The following is a 15,218-nucleotide window of genomic DNA, read 5'->3' on the forward strand; positions in this document are numbered from 1 at the left end:
AATAAATAATAAACGATTTAATTATAACAATATTGTATTTATTTTCCCTTTTAATCTCTCAATAATATGAAAAATTAAAAAAATGAAAAAATTGCGTTGAAATTAAAAGAAAATATAAAAAAAAAGGTAAATAATGGCTGCCGAAGTCTAGAGAGTGTGTAAGAAGATAGCAAGGTTACAACAATGGCTGCCAAAGTCTAGAGAGTGTGTAAGAAGATAGCAAGGTTACAACAATGGCTGCCAAAGTCTAGAGAGTGTGTAAGAAGATAGCAAGGTTAAACAATGGCCGCCGAAGTCTAGAGAGTGTGTAAGATAGCAAGGTTACAACAATGGCTGCCAAAGTCTTGAGAGTGTGCCAGGAAGGCTACGAGAGTTAAAACAGACAGCACGAGCGATCTAGTGACAGCTGGTGGAACTAATAGTAGGGGGGGGAGCCCGTTGTCATGGTGATATGACGCCATCTAGAGGGTATATAAGAAAGTTCGCGGCGCGGGCCGGGCCGGGTGGGGCGAATAGTTGCCTTCCGACCGTCGAGGTGAACGCATCTCCCTAACCATTACCCATGACATATTATCAAGATTGTATGTGTGGAGAGAGGTGTTTTGACTAGATTAGATATTTTTGGAGCGACGAGCGACATAGACCCCTCCTCACGAGTACGACTCTGCAGCCGTACTGAGGAGACATCTTGTTTGACAGTTGCATATAAACAGTTTAAATGCTACCTAGTGGCAAACATGTGAACTAAATTTTGTTTACACATTAAACAAGTCCAGTAAGTGCTGCAACCTGGTGGCAAACATGTGAACTAATTTTTCTTTTTTTTTTTACGTCTTTCTGATGCAATTTTTTTCAACTTTTTAACTTTTTCTGTTTTTTAACGCTCTCTGACGCCATTTTTTCGTACTCCTATTACTTTATTTTATTATATATTTTATACTTTATTTTTATTATTCCGTTTAATGTAAACGGAATTTTTAGTTTTACATTACTTTATTTGCCTCTTATCATTTTTAGTCTTATTTAACTTCGTTTTTAGTTGTAACTTTGCAAATATAATAAAAATAACAAGACTATGGGAAAAAAGAGAAAATACATAATGAGTTCTTTAATAATTTATAGATAATTCTTTATTTTGCTACCAATTATACATTTTTTCTGTTTTGTATTACAAAAACATTTTAAATTCAATTACATCCTTTAGGTAATGATTCTTAAAATTACCTACATAAGAAAATTAAAATTTACATTACATTTTCAAACTTCAAATATATTTTTTTTACAAATAATCGATTAAATAATAAAATAATTGGGAGAGTTGCTATTGGATAGATGTTTTCCAACGTCTTTTTCATGTTGGCTTAATTCGATGAACCTCTTTGGCAGGAAGCACTCCAGTTTCGCCTGTTTCAACTCTGAAAAATAACATTATACAATGAGATAAGACAGTTCGTCTACTGAATCGTCCTACAAATCTAACTCAACTTCCTTGAAAATTAATGTTAATTTTTTATACGTTTAAATAAAAATAGATCAATCTTTTAGAAAGAAAACGCAAGAAAGTAAAACTGAGTAATTATATGAATTTAATTCATTTTCAAAATAGCCGTTTACTGCACTCTTTTAAGTGAAATAAACATTTTTTAAATAAACACTCGTCAATTTTTGATCTTGTACCTTTCAATTTTCCAATCAAATTAAAACTTTCTTTAACACAGAATCTTTACTGTACTCATTCCGATTATACAGGAATATATGAACAAAAAGGTTTAATCATGTAAAAATGCTCAAGTTTTAATAAATAATGGATAAGATTACCTGGAAGATAACACCACAGAGTGGTAGGTAGATTTCCTTATTTGGATATTATAGGAACAGAGATGGATGGGAATCACCTCTTATTTACGGAAGTGCTGCAGCATTCAAAGAAATTCCCTCAAAAGTAATTATTTTAGATTATGTCTCAGCTTTACTGGGCTGCGAGTCGGCCAAGGGGTGAAAGTATTAAAACCTTAGTAAATGATTTGAATTTCATTCACACTTATTGTAGTACGGTAGCATTTTACAAACAAAATCTAAGTTAATTCTGTTTATAACAAATTAAACCATTCTGCAACTAACTCAGAAAATCTAATTTCCATCTATTGCACAAAATAACAACTTCAAAGGATAATATTTAATTTATTGGAATAAAGGTTTAATTGATGTTAAAATGCTTTAGATGTAATCAATAATGGATAAGATAACATGAAGATCAGCTCCACAAGGTAACATGGTAAGTATGGAGATTTCATCATTGATTTATTTGAACGTATAAATAGTTGCGAATTATCTCAAATTACATGCAATAAATAATAGTTAAGACTACCTGAAGTAGAATTCCACAAATTAACAGGGTACGTTCCAAGATTTCCTAATTTGTTTCGTGAACGAAATGGAGAAATTAGATGTGAATTACCTCAACTTATGTAGGAGTGCTGCTGGATGTAAAGAAGGGCCATGATCAAGAATAGCCAGCGAAGGGCAGAAAGGGTCCTTGAGCAAGGACCCTTTATATTGAAACATTAGTTGAAGTTGAGGCATAGCCTCTAAAACAGTCCACTATATGGGACCCAAGACTTCAATATAAACAATTAACATTGCAACCGAATAACCAATTTTGAAGATATATTTATCACATAGAAGTTGAAATGTTGTAAAGGAGATTTAATCTGCGTAAGCTTCATAATCAAACTTATAATTAATACTACGTTACAGGTTGGTATTACATAATGTAAGCCAGGACAAAAGTAACTTAGCACACTTCCCTTGAGCATATTATAAGACAAACCGAACATATTATCTCTTTTATATAATTTAATGGCATAATCTGATAATTTATCAAACACCTATGGGGAGAAAATTGTTTTAAAGATCTTAATTTTTCTGTGAAATAATAATTAAACTTAAAGACTGCAGGGAAGGGGAGCAAAATGAAGAGTAAAAAGTGGGAGCTAAAAGGGATTTATCATTTATACTTTATATTGCGTAGAAATATTGAGTACAGAAAATCAGTGAACTTGTGGAGGTGTTCCTGCCATGCACATGCAATTTTATGTAAGGTTAAGAACTTAGTTTTTCAACCAACTTTGCACTTAAAGTTTCCTTATTTTTGTAGAATATTAGCTTCATTATTCTCTCTCAGGTAGTGTGTTTGTTAAGAATAACTGCGCACTTATTAACCGACGTTGGTTACTACCTTCTCTACTGTGACTCCAGTTTACCTCTCTAACCTAGAGAACAGTTGCTATCCGACCTAAAGAGACATATATAAAAAAAAAGTAAAGAAACACATTTATTATCTATAACTACTGATGAAATATTATTCATAAAATTAAATAAATGTGACTGTAATTAAACTAAAACAATTATATGCAAATGTAATATATGAAGTCTATGTAAAAACAAAATAGGTAAGCAAATAAATATTTTTCTTTTAAATTATAAGTTTTTATTTATTCTCCTACTAAATAATACTTTTTATTTTCACTTTAAGTAAAAAAATCATTTAATAAATAAAATTGTGATACAAACATGCAATATATCTATACCTAAATAGCACATTTTTTTGCTAATTGATTCACAAGAAAAGTTGATTGTACTTACTCATTTGATCAATGTTTTCTCAACGTCTTTTACATTTCCACTTCAGTTGATGGACGGTTTTACAGTTATTGGCTTACAGTATTTGCTGTTTCAAATCTGAAAATCATTATTCAATGAAATAAACAGTTTATAGATTTAATCTTAAATTAAAAGCATTCAATTCAATGATACTACAATTTAAAATGCAACCATTTTTTCAAGATAAATTTGTATCTTTCAAAAATTTAAAAAATAAATAAAATATGAATGCTGAAATTTTAAAAATGTATTTCAAAAATGATTGACTTTACTATTACAATCTAGCATTGGTCTTAATACTAACTATCAAATAAACAAAATTAGACAACAATTTTGACTTTTTCTATAGCTTTTTACCTCTTACTTTTAAAAAAAGATCGTACCTACATGTACATTTTACCATAGTGACTATCAAGTACAAAGCAGGAGCGTTCGGGTGAAAGTAGAAGACGATTTCTACTTTTTCCAATGGTTTTTACTTCTTGATTTTCAATATAGATTGATCCAACATAAACTATGCAGGATTGCCTTTAATATTAACGATCAAATGCGGATACAGCAGCATTACAGTGAAATTAACAGTCTATTTCCATTTTTTCCAATGGTTTCTGCCTGTTGTTTTTCAAAACACATCAATCCAAAATGTACCAACTTGAACTGACCTTATTATTAACAATCAAAACAGAAACAACAGTATTCTGGCGAAATTTGGCAAGAACTTTTTCCAATCTTTTTTAATTCTTACTGTTAAAAAAAAAAACAACCTAAGTTTACATTCATACATCTGCTTTAATATTAACTATCAATTACGAAACAGGAGTGTTCGAGTGAAATTAGAAGATGATTTCCACTTTTTCCAATGGTTTTCAATTGTATTTCAAAATAGATCGATGTACATTCTAGCATTGCCTTTAGTATTATCTAATGCAGAAACAACAGCATTCCAGTGAAAAAGTTTATGAATTGTTTTTAACTAATAAAAAAATAGTTTATTAATAATATTGTATTTATTTTTCCTTTTAATATTTTAAATAATAAGAAATTCAAAATAATTAAAAAAATACGAAAAAAAGAAAACATAAAAAGAATTGTTAAAAAAGGCCTCCAAAGTCTAGAAAGAGAAATCTAATAGTTAAAATAGTGATTGTTCTGCTACCTAGGAGTGACAGTACAAACTGCAGTTCGTTCTTTATCAATTCCACATTGTTTTTATTAATTATTATACAGCTTGAGTTTTTTTTAATTAGAAAATATTACAGTTAGATGGCATTATGCATGTGTTATTTATGCCGGAAGTAAGTTAAAATAAATTGTTTTATGCTGAGAAAAATGCATAAAATGTTTCTTGCTTGCCGAGTGTGCAGTAGTATTGCCAGAGTATATAGGTCGGAGATTTTTGTGGACGGGAGGGTGGGGTATTTATATCTTTTTTTTTTTTTTATTTGAAGACTAGACTTACGACTGGTACCTTGTTTCATATTTGATTTTTTAATAGTTTTACCATTCTTATAGAAGAACTTTCATGCGTATTTATTATTTATATTTTAGAATAATTCTAATTTTTGACTAGACAATACATATGTCATGATACCTATGTCCTATTTGATGTTCGAATAGTTTTTTTATATTTCTTAATACTAGTTTATGATTGTGATTTTTAGACTAGACAGAAATATACCTTTTCATTATTTTATGAAGTGGGACTAAAGAAGGTATGTTTACAAGTAACGAGCGACAGAGCGATATTCTCTCCTACAACACTCAAGTCGTACTGAAGAGAAATCTTGTCAGTTGTAAAAATGGTTTTGGAGCTACCTGGTGGCAAATATGTGAACTAAAGTGTGTTTGTATAGTTGACAAGTCCAGTAAGTGCTGCTACCTTGTGGCCATTTTTAAAACTAATTTTTCTTGTTTTTTACTTTTCCCAATAAATTTTACTTTTTTATTTTCAAAACAGTTCGACCCAACATATACAAGCTGGGATTGCCTTTAATATTAACTATCAAATGCAGAAACAGCACCATTACAGTGAAATTAAGTATGTAACAAACATGTTAATAAAACATCTTAACCGTTTATTTTTATTTTTGAAAATTATTTCTTTTATCCTGTTGTCTGTTCGCTATCGAAGTATTCTGAACTTTTTTTTTTCTGAAATGGAAAGGAGAATAAAGAAGATTCTTTTTTTAAATGTATAATTTTTAAGCCAAAGAACATGCAATTTGAAGTAAAAATTCTAACATTACATTGTGAAATTAACGTGCATATTATGTAATGTAATATGTAATACGTACTGCAAATACTTGTTTCATTAATTGATACTTCACAAAAATTTCCTAGGATAGATGATTTTCGTCTATTTCACTTGGGCTTCTATTGATGAACAGTTTTGCAGGCAGTACTGCAGTGTCAGAGATATTTAATCTGAAAATCAACATAATGTACAATCAACAAAATTTATGTACTTAAAATAATAAGTTTTTACTGAGTTTATCTTGAATTAGGAACCTGAAAAAAAAAGAAGTTTAATAACTGATTATGTATTCAATAAAGTTAAATAAATGTAAGTTTAAATCATATTTTAAAGAGCCTAACCTTTTCTTTCAAAGAAATGAAATATATTTTCAAAAAACATATTTATTATTTATCAAAAAGATTACTCTGACTGAACAATACAACAACAAACATACTACTAATGTTCTAATTTTTTTTATATAGAATAGAAATAGTTCTGTGATTGGAAAATATAACAGAATTTTAATAAAATTAAAACCTTCTTTCAAAAAATTAAAACTTTTTTACAGCTATAAAGACAAAAATTTATATGAAAAAACTTTTAGTTTATGTAGTATTACTTTGTACGTAGTAAATAATAGATAAGAATACTTGAGGGACATTTCTTCAGTTAGAAAAGTGTAATGCCTAAGAAAAGATAAAGAAAAGTGTAAGAAAATGCACTTTTTTTAAAAAAATCTAAGTTCATGTACCTTCTTGATAATTTGAATTTAGGCAAATCATTGCACTTAGTAGGTATCTAATCTATTACTGTCTACTTTATTATTTATCTTTAGATAATACGACATAATATCTTAACTGAGAAACTACATGCTGTAAGCTGAAAACATGTACTTACTGTTGCTGAAGGAGTTAAAATATGTTACACTGGATAAAATCTCATCAAACCAGTCATTAGTTTGAATTGAACTAGTTCAGATTTACCATTAGATGTTGAAAGAACGCTGAGAACAAAAATAAAAATTATATAAACTATTATTTATTCGATTGTTTACATTGTAATTTACAAATATTAAGAAAAAATCAGTTTTCAATAAGTTAGAATTTAAAACTACTGGTGCGAACCTTGCAAAATCCAAGATCCATAATTCTAGAACGTTATTAATTTAAATTTCAATATTTGAATATTTAAGTGGGAGTTCATAATTCCCAAATACATAATCGTAATTAGCAATTTCCTTTTACAGTAGTAAACACGACCAAAAATTATTAACATGTTACAAACTAAATCTACCTACTTATGACCGTTGAAACATTTTTGTGAAACAAAATAATGAAGACTAAAATCAACTTTTTAAAATTACATACGAACACTTAAAATGCATCTACTAACAACTGCCTTGGAAACGTCAATTTTATAAACACCTCTAATCACACATAAACTCGTAATTAAAAATAAAAGTATACACGAAAAATGTTGCTTACCTGCAAGAAGTCCTTAACGCAGCAATGATGCAAAAACAAGTTTTTTAATTTCCTAGCAAGTTATCGCTTAATGCAAATAGATAATACAATCAATTTTCTAAGGTATATAAAGTTCTCATTGACTTAGTTAAAGCAGCATCAACTTAAAACTATCAATCATAAATTAAAAAACATCAAATTATGAGGTAAGAAGTGAATTTTAAACATGGAAATTTTTTTAGTGGAAAATTTCTTTTTAAAATACTGACGATATAAAATGTTTATCAACAAGGGTGAAGAACATTTAATAAATAAAACAAATTATTACTGTTGCTACATGGTAAAGAGAATATTTGGACACAACCGTATAACCTTTTTATCCCACTGTCTTACTGGACAGTTGTTCGGTTAGGTTCCCATGTAATTACATAATTCTAGTTCAAGCAACCGCCGCTAGTAAGCATAAGCTTGCCCTTAAAACATCTATTTTTGCCATTCTTAATTTTAAAATAAGAACAATATGCATAGAAATTCTAATAAGGTTATCCAATTTCTTTAATTTAAATATAAGGACTTCAATTTCTGATTTATTATTTGATTTAAATACAGCAAATACCAAAATAATATATTTAGAAATTCCATTCTCTTCCCAAGCTATGTATAATAGAACCAACCAATCTGATAAAACTATTTTAATAATTATGGGACAATAATGTTGGTACAACAAGCAAGGAATATTCTTAATAAATCTCCATAAGATGTATTGATATTTCACTATTTACAAGTAATGTAACTAAAATTTCCATAAGTAAATCAATAAAAACTAACGATTTTTATAAGAAGTTGAAGAAGTGAATCAAAAAGGTAGTCAACAAATCTAACGTTGTTCCTCAGCCATGATAATCCATTGTATTCATCAATCAACAGTAAGACTTCAATCTTCTGCAATTACTTTATGCTAACATGAAAATAAATGAAGTGGATAACAGATTGGCTCGAAGGTGACTTCGTACTTAAATGCACTGCTGTTAAACTTTTATCGGATAACTCACTCACTATTTACTAAAAACTTCACTCAGCTCGACACCGAAAATTTAAGTTTTACAATTAATTTTGTCTTACCATTACCACAGGAAGACTTCCCAATCCTTTCTAGAACAAAGCATCTCAACCCATCTTTTAGATTATTCAATACATTTATTTTTTAAATGTGTATTAAATTCTAACTAACAGATATTTATAAAATAAACCTGAAATATATATTTCAATACGTTAGAATTAAAAACTACAGGTGCGAACCTTACAAAATACAAGGTCCATAATTCTAGCACTTTATTAAACTACATTATTAATTTAAATTTCATGGAGATTACTCTCCCCTTGAGATGAGAGAAATGTGAATATTTACGTGGAAGTTCATAATTCCCAAATACGCAATCATAATTAGCCATTTACTTTTACAGCAATCAGGACAACCAAAAATTAATAATAAGTTAGGAACTAAATCTACAAATGATCTTTGAATCATTTTGATCAAACAAAATAATGGACTAAAATAACTTATGGGTACATTTAAAATGAAACTACTATTAACTGTCTTGGAAACATGTCAATTTCATAAACACATCTAATCACATCTACTCGTAATTAAAAATAAAAGTATACACAAAAAATGTTGCTTACCTGCAAGAGGTCTTCAACGCAGTAATGGCGCAAAATCAAGTTTTCCATTTTCCTATGAAGTTATCGCTTAATGCAAATAAATAATACCATCAGTTTTCTGGGGTATGTAACGATCTTACGGACTTTGTTACAGCAGCAACAACTTAAAACAACCTATCATAAGTATATAACATCAAATTATGAAGTAAACAGTGAACTTTAAATATAGTAATTTTTTAGAAAGGAAACTTTTTTCAAAAATATGATATTAACGGAAGTGAAATATAATTAGGGAATAAAGCAAATTATTGCTACAAGATAGAGATTATTTCGAAAAACCTGAATAACACCTTACCACAACGCCTTACCGAGCAGTTAGCTTTTGTTGAGGTTGTAACTTTTAATAGCATCAAAAGTATATGCTCATGCTACCTAGCGGCCATAGCTCGAACTAGTTATGTATCTTACATCTAATAGTTCAAGCGATCGCCACTAGATAGGACTGACGAACTATAAACACAATGTCTTTCTTCTTTAAATTTTTCATTGATATTGACCAAATATCAAAATATGTAATACAAATCTTAGGAAATTATTTTAATAATTATGGAAACCATGTTGGTACAGGAGATGAAAATTCTTTATATATCTCCATAATTTATATTAATAATTCACTGTTTACAATTATTGTACCTAAAGTTTCCATTAGTAAATACTAAAAAGTAATGATTTTTATAAGATGAAGATGAGGTTGTCAACAACTGAGAAGACACGGTAGCCGAGCGGTTAGAGGTGAGACCTGCGAAGGTAGTACGTATTGTGGTACTGGGTTCGATTCCCAGTCTTAGGCCTTGGAATTTATTTAATGGTTAATATGAGTAATTTACAGTAAAGTATGTTTGCTAGTCGCCTCCGCCCAAGACACCTAATTGGTAGCCTGAAAATATAGGAATCACTTCACTTTACTTACTTGTCAACAATTCTAATGTTCCTAGCCATGCTAATCCGTTGTATCCATCAATGAACAGTAAGACTTCAAACTTCTGCATTTACTTGATGCTAATATGAAGATACATATTCACTCAAGACCAGAGGTAATTAAAGGAAGCAGAGAAGAATACCCAAACTGTTTTTTTTTTAACTCTTGAAGCATTTCTCTTATTGAAGACTAGAATAACTGCAAACGGACTACTGAAACAAATCAGCATTTACAAAGAAATATAAGATACTCGATACTACAATAAATTAACCATAACAAAAAATATTTTAGGTCGATGCACAAGTAAGTGTACACCAACGAATTCTGGTGGGAGCATTCACGAATTTCTCTCTCAGGTATTACATATTTATTAAATTTTCATTAAACATAGTATTTATACTAATATATATTGTCAAGTGATTCTGCAATATTATACATGTTAAGTATTATAAAATGATTCTATTGAAAGAAGTGCTTGAAGAAGAGCTTTCTCAAAACCACAAAATAAAATCGGGAAAAAAGGATTTCGCTAGGTGTAGGATGAAAGGATTTTGAGGTCATTATGAATTGTAAGGTCAATGCAAACCGAAGAGGATTTACTATTTTCCCAAAGATTCTTGATTAGGCTGGATTCGTTGAAAGTTGGAAAAGTAGTACACTAAGATTTCTGTCATAAGTATATATTGCTGCATAAGCAACAGCTATGGCAGTCTTTTATTTATTACAGAGTTTCTAGCTATTGTTCAAGAGGCTTAAAAGAAGTTTAGATTGAGGAGTTTGCTTCCCTTCTTTCGGTCTACTGTGAGAGATCCAGTGAATCTTTAGTCGAGAAACAGTTACATCAATGTGTGGGAGAATTTCACGGACCCATAGAGATTTTTATTTAGTAGCACTTGGTCCGTTTTTTTTTTTTATTCTTCTCATGCCGTCTGCAAATGAGATGAGTCTCAAGTGAACAGTGAGCGGCAACAAGATCAAGATTTAGGAAAAAAATTATTGCTCTTTCTTTCGCAAAGGTACACGGTCCTGCATTAAGGTGATGCGCAATAGAAATAAATAAAAGGGGACTGAGAATTAAGTTTTGAGGAACGTCAGCTTGTACGGGGAATGTATAGGATTAGGCAAATCCATGATTTAGCAAAATATCGGGTCAAAAATCCGAAATATGGGATCACAGATTTCTAATTCTGATGTCTTACTCTTCCCAGGCCCAGACACGTCTTTGTAAAATCCAGGGCCATCAAAAGCCTTCAGTTCAAGGAGGGAAGTGAAAGCGAACAGAATGCGAGACGCTTGATGGATTTTTCAAGAAAAATGTTTCAATACAAGCTCTAGATCATTATAATATAATGAAAGTACTTATTTACAGAAAATCGTAAATGCTGTTCAAGAGAAATTACGTAGAATCAGGTTCAGTAAATTTGTATTACATTTCTAGGTTTTGCGCTAAAAGAAGGCATTAAACCTCCTTATATTAAAGTAAAGGTGAGAATTAATATTCAAAATTAAAGGGCCAAATGACAAAGTTAAGCAAAATACCTTATGAATCCGATACAAAAGCAAAGGTCTTGTTCATACAACACTTGCTCCAACAAGTACTTCTCATTCTACTTCTGCTTGCAGGCACTTCTACCCCCTTTATTCCTGTTACAAAATAGTCATTAACTATTGGCAGCGAAATACAGAACTAGAAACTTCATATCAGACCTATCTACGACCCATCTAATTCTTCATCTGAAGTGCCGAAATCACCATCTTATATAACTTCTAAAGTTTCGATATATTTCACATATTTTTCAAGCCCTAAAATTTATTATGTATAAATCATCACCTTGTTAGTTTTCTTTCATTGGCTACATTATAAAAAATAAAACAAAAATGTATAAGAAATGATACTATCAAAATATATAAACAATTATACTGCTTAAGCAAAAGTAGTCAATTTCATGACAGGTAGATGTGAGTTAAGCTTATCGAACTTCTCTTCCACGTCTTGGAATACTATCCCGTGGTTTTCGTCAGTTCACTTGGACAAAGGACTAACTCTTCTCGTACTTCCCTTCGTTATTACATTCTTTGTTCTCGTTCAGGTTGGTTCAGCAGGTCTTTGATTTTGCAAAAACTTTGTGTACGCAATGATTATCGATTACCTATATGCTGTTTAATAAAAGTTTGTACAGTATGATCGGATATTTTCTTTCTATTCTTCTCTTCTTTTTATTTCATTTAACAGATTTTTATGTTACTTAGTTTAATTTAATCACTTTGCTATGAACTTTCAAGCCAAAATATAGTACAACTGATTTTTCTAAACTAAATTACGCAGAAATACATTAGAACCTAAATCCAGTGAGTTGATAATAAGACTTCATAATTTTTATATTGAATATTCCACTTATTTTGATCTATAAGTCCTACTTTGCTAGTATTTTTTTTGTTTTACTTTTTATAGGTCTTTGTACAGGCTTAAGATTTTACTAGTCTGATGTGGTTACGTCCGCAGTACTTGGTAATAAAATCTTTGTGTTAGTACGACGCATTTTGATTATATGCCTTAAGGGTTTCTGGTTTTCATCCATCGCAGCGGTAGAATAACCAGATTATTGTAGAGATTTCAACTTCACTGTTACCTCCGTACTGATCTTGCATTACGCTTAATTACTGACAGAGCAGTGAGCAGACTGATTAAGGGAGGTTACACGGTGTTATCCAAAAAATTAATGAACTAAAAATCATTTGTAAAATTTATGAAATAAAATTATTGAAAACTAGTACCTATTGTTCAAAACTTCTATACATTTTTTTTCTATCTCTGCGGATGTAATATTTTAGAACTGAAAAGTTAAAAATGGAATTTACCTGGGGGGGGGCTACAATTTAAGATATGTCATGTACAGAGGGCTGCACTCTTATTTTTATCTAGGTCAAGTATTGAAATTGGAACTACACTGCTGTATCAACTATAATATTAATGCATCTTCTTGTTCTATATTTTATTTGTGTAGTTTGTAGTCGTCTACATAACGTGTGTAAAATGTTTTTCCAATTTACTTATTAAATTGTGGAACAAGTGGTTGCATAAATATTTCTGACAATGCTGCAATATTACTCCAAATACTATAATTTGGAAGAAAATTGAAGTCTTAATAAACCAATCGAAATATTTTTATTCCAGTAGTTAGAGGCTAGGAATAATAAAATTTAAGTACAAATTAGCCCCTTACTTTGCGAAGTCTAAGATGTTTCAGCCACCCAGGCAAAGTGGTGTAGAGTATAATTAATAAAATAATAGTGCTGCTTTTAGATTTCACCAATGCTTATTTACGACTGAATACAATTTCCGTTTCTGGCTAAAATAATGCGAGGACTGATTTAACCGGTCAAATTGGTTCATAAAGTACATAATTGAATTAATTTTGAATGGACGATTCTACATTAAAATTATACCTACAAGTGACCCAGATTGGAATTCTCCAAAGGAGCATTCTATGCCTAACGCTACATTGTTTGCATGCATACATTAAACGAAATAAAGAGGCGATTGAAGGATTACTAAAATAACTACACGATAGTTTACCAATACAGCTATCTATAGTAATCGTTTTAAGCATCTAAATCAGTTCTCTGCCCAACTTCCTAAAGAAGAAAATTGAATAAGCGCGGGAATGGGCATTAGTGAACTTTAAATTTCCATAAAAAGGTCCGCCAAAATACCCTGTCAACATTTCAGGCCAATAGTGCCAGGAACTTTCAGGTGCCAGGACTTCATGCACTGCCGGCACCCGGGCTATTTTTTCTAGTTACAGAGCTCACTATCCGGATAAGGACAGTGAGCTGTAAGCAGCTCCTAGCAAGAGAAGATCTAAGAGCAGACTGCCTAATTTGAACAAAGGATATCCGATGGGTATACTGTTCGCTTATCACTTAGCTAATTTCCTCCCATACTACAGAATTTTAAATTATTTTCCAGCAAGGAGGAAGTTGGGCATTCAATTGATGCTATTTTTTCAATGACAAAGAAAGGGAGAAAAAAATTATGAATAACAGCTCGTAGAACATCTCGTTTTGGGTCTTAATCAGGGGTAAAGGTTAGTTGAACCAAAACTGATGCCTAAGTATCCACTTATAGCACAGACACTCATTTCTAATGTTATTATATATTATTTGGCGGTAGTGTGTGAAATGGTTTATGACAAAAAGCTGAAGTTGTCCTGCTTGGAAGCTGTTAGTTTTTTTAGGGTTGTCCTGCTTGGAACTACCTTCATAAAGGGGTGGTTCGTTCACTACCGAGAGAAGCAAATCAAAAAAGACAAAGAACACAAATGGAACCTGATGGTGGTAAAATATGAAGAAAAGTTTTCTTCTTTATGGGATAAATGTTGTATGGAACATTTAACGAGGTACAGCAACATGAGAAAAGCAGGCCAGGCTTTTATAATAGTTAAAATTTTTTACTTGGTGGGACTAAAAAGTTGATATTCTAGGATGACTGGATTTCTGGATGATACGTTTATCAGAGGAAAAGATAGAAATGGAAAACGTGAATAAGAATAGCAGTGAGCAGGAGGAATTGCATGTATAGGTGTACACAGGTAAAAGTTATACCTTTCTAATGAAAGCCTACAATTAAAAGCAGATTAAGGGGGTAAGAGCTACAAATACAACAGGAAAGAAAGGTAATATGATGAATAAAACTCAATGCATACAATTTAACCATATGTGACACATGAAATGAATGGACAAAAAAATCTTGTATTAAATATTCTCATTTGTTACTTATTAAGACATTATTTAACTGTATATTACGGTAATAAATAAAACGAGCTAAAATATAAAACAAATTATACAACAAAGCTTAAAATTTGCAGACATAATAGAATTTTATTTTGAAGATATATACAAATATTAATTATACTTAAAAATAAGTTTAAAGTAGCAAAATGCGTATTTACATTTTTGATTATTTACCACGATACTTTCCAACATTTAATCTTTTAATTAAACTTAACATTTCTTAAATCAAATTCACGTCTGACGTCTGCAGAACTATGTACACTTGTAAGTGAACAATTCAAGTTTTACATTGATGAAATATATTATGGTCCGTACATACCCTGAGCTATCAATCGACTATGACCTGGACCTATAAAATGTAAATAATTTATTATTTCTGGAAAATTTTTAATTAGAATTCCTGAATTCCTTATCAAAAAAA

At 30.5% G+C, this 15,218-nt stretch overlaps 1 protein-coding gene and 2 long non-coding RNA genes across 15 annotated transcripts in view; 1 reads left to right on the forward strand and 2 right to left on the reverse strand.

Moving 5' to 3' along the window:
* Positions 1-1,360: 1,360 nt before the first annotated feature.
* On the reverse strand, positions 1,361-12,693 carry LOC141454730 (uncharacterized). Of its 9 annotated transcripts, XR_012458915.1 has the most exons (10): positions 11,543-12,693; positions 9,995-10,215; positions 9,046-9,198; positions 8,485-8,612; positions 7,384-8,320; positions 6,797-6,902; positions 5,958-6,087; positions 3,646-3,741; positions 3,128-3,295; positions 1,361-1,415 (listed from the first exon to the last, which is right to left on the reverse strand). It is a non-coding gene; the product is annotated as an uncharacterized lncRNA (long non-coding RNA). The 9 variants fall into 9 exon arrangements; XR_012458911.1 differs by having other exon boundaries at positions 7,384-8,612; XR_012458914.1 differs by having other exon boundaries at positions 8,485-9,198.
* Positions 7,439-14,726, forward strand: LOC141454732 (uncharacterized). The gene is made up of 4 exons (XR_012458920.1): positions 7,439-7,568; positions 10,295-10,359; positions 11,212-11,413; positions 14,488-14,726. It is a non-coding gene; the product is annotated as an uncharacterized lncRNA (long non-coding RNA).
* Positions 14,727-14,796: 70 nt separating this feature from the next.
* The window catches only part of LOC141454713 (cubilin-like), a 69,398-nt gene continuing 68,976 nt past the window's right edge, over positions 14,797-15,218 (reverse strand). For 2 of the 5 annotated variants that reach the window (XM_074129255.1, XM_074129254.1), the window contains exon 67: positions 14,797-15,146. In XM_074129255.1, the coding sequence (XP_073985356.1) occupies positions 15,100-15,146 (47 nt within the window). In that variant the 3' untranslated portion in view covers positions 14,797-15,099. The remainder of the gene's footprint in view (positions 15,147-15,218) is intronic. The other 3 variants (XM_074129256.1, XM_074129257.1, XM_074129258.1) reach the window with 2 other exon arrangements.

The sequence above is a fragment of the Rhodnius prolixus genome, unplaced genomic scaffold (assembly GCF_049639745.1).
Source record: "Rhodnius prolixus isolate KJV_2025 unplaced genomic scaffold, Rpr scaffold_9, whole genome shotgun sequence".
In the NCBI taxonomy this organism is placed as follows: domain Eukaryota; kingdom Metazoa; phylum Arthropoda; class Insecta; order Hemiptera; family Reduviidae; genus Rhodnius; species Rhodnius prolixus.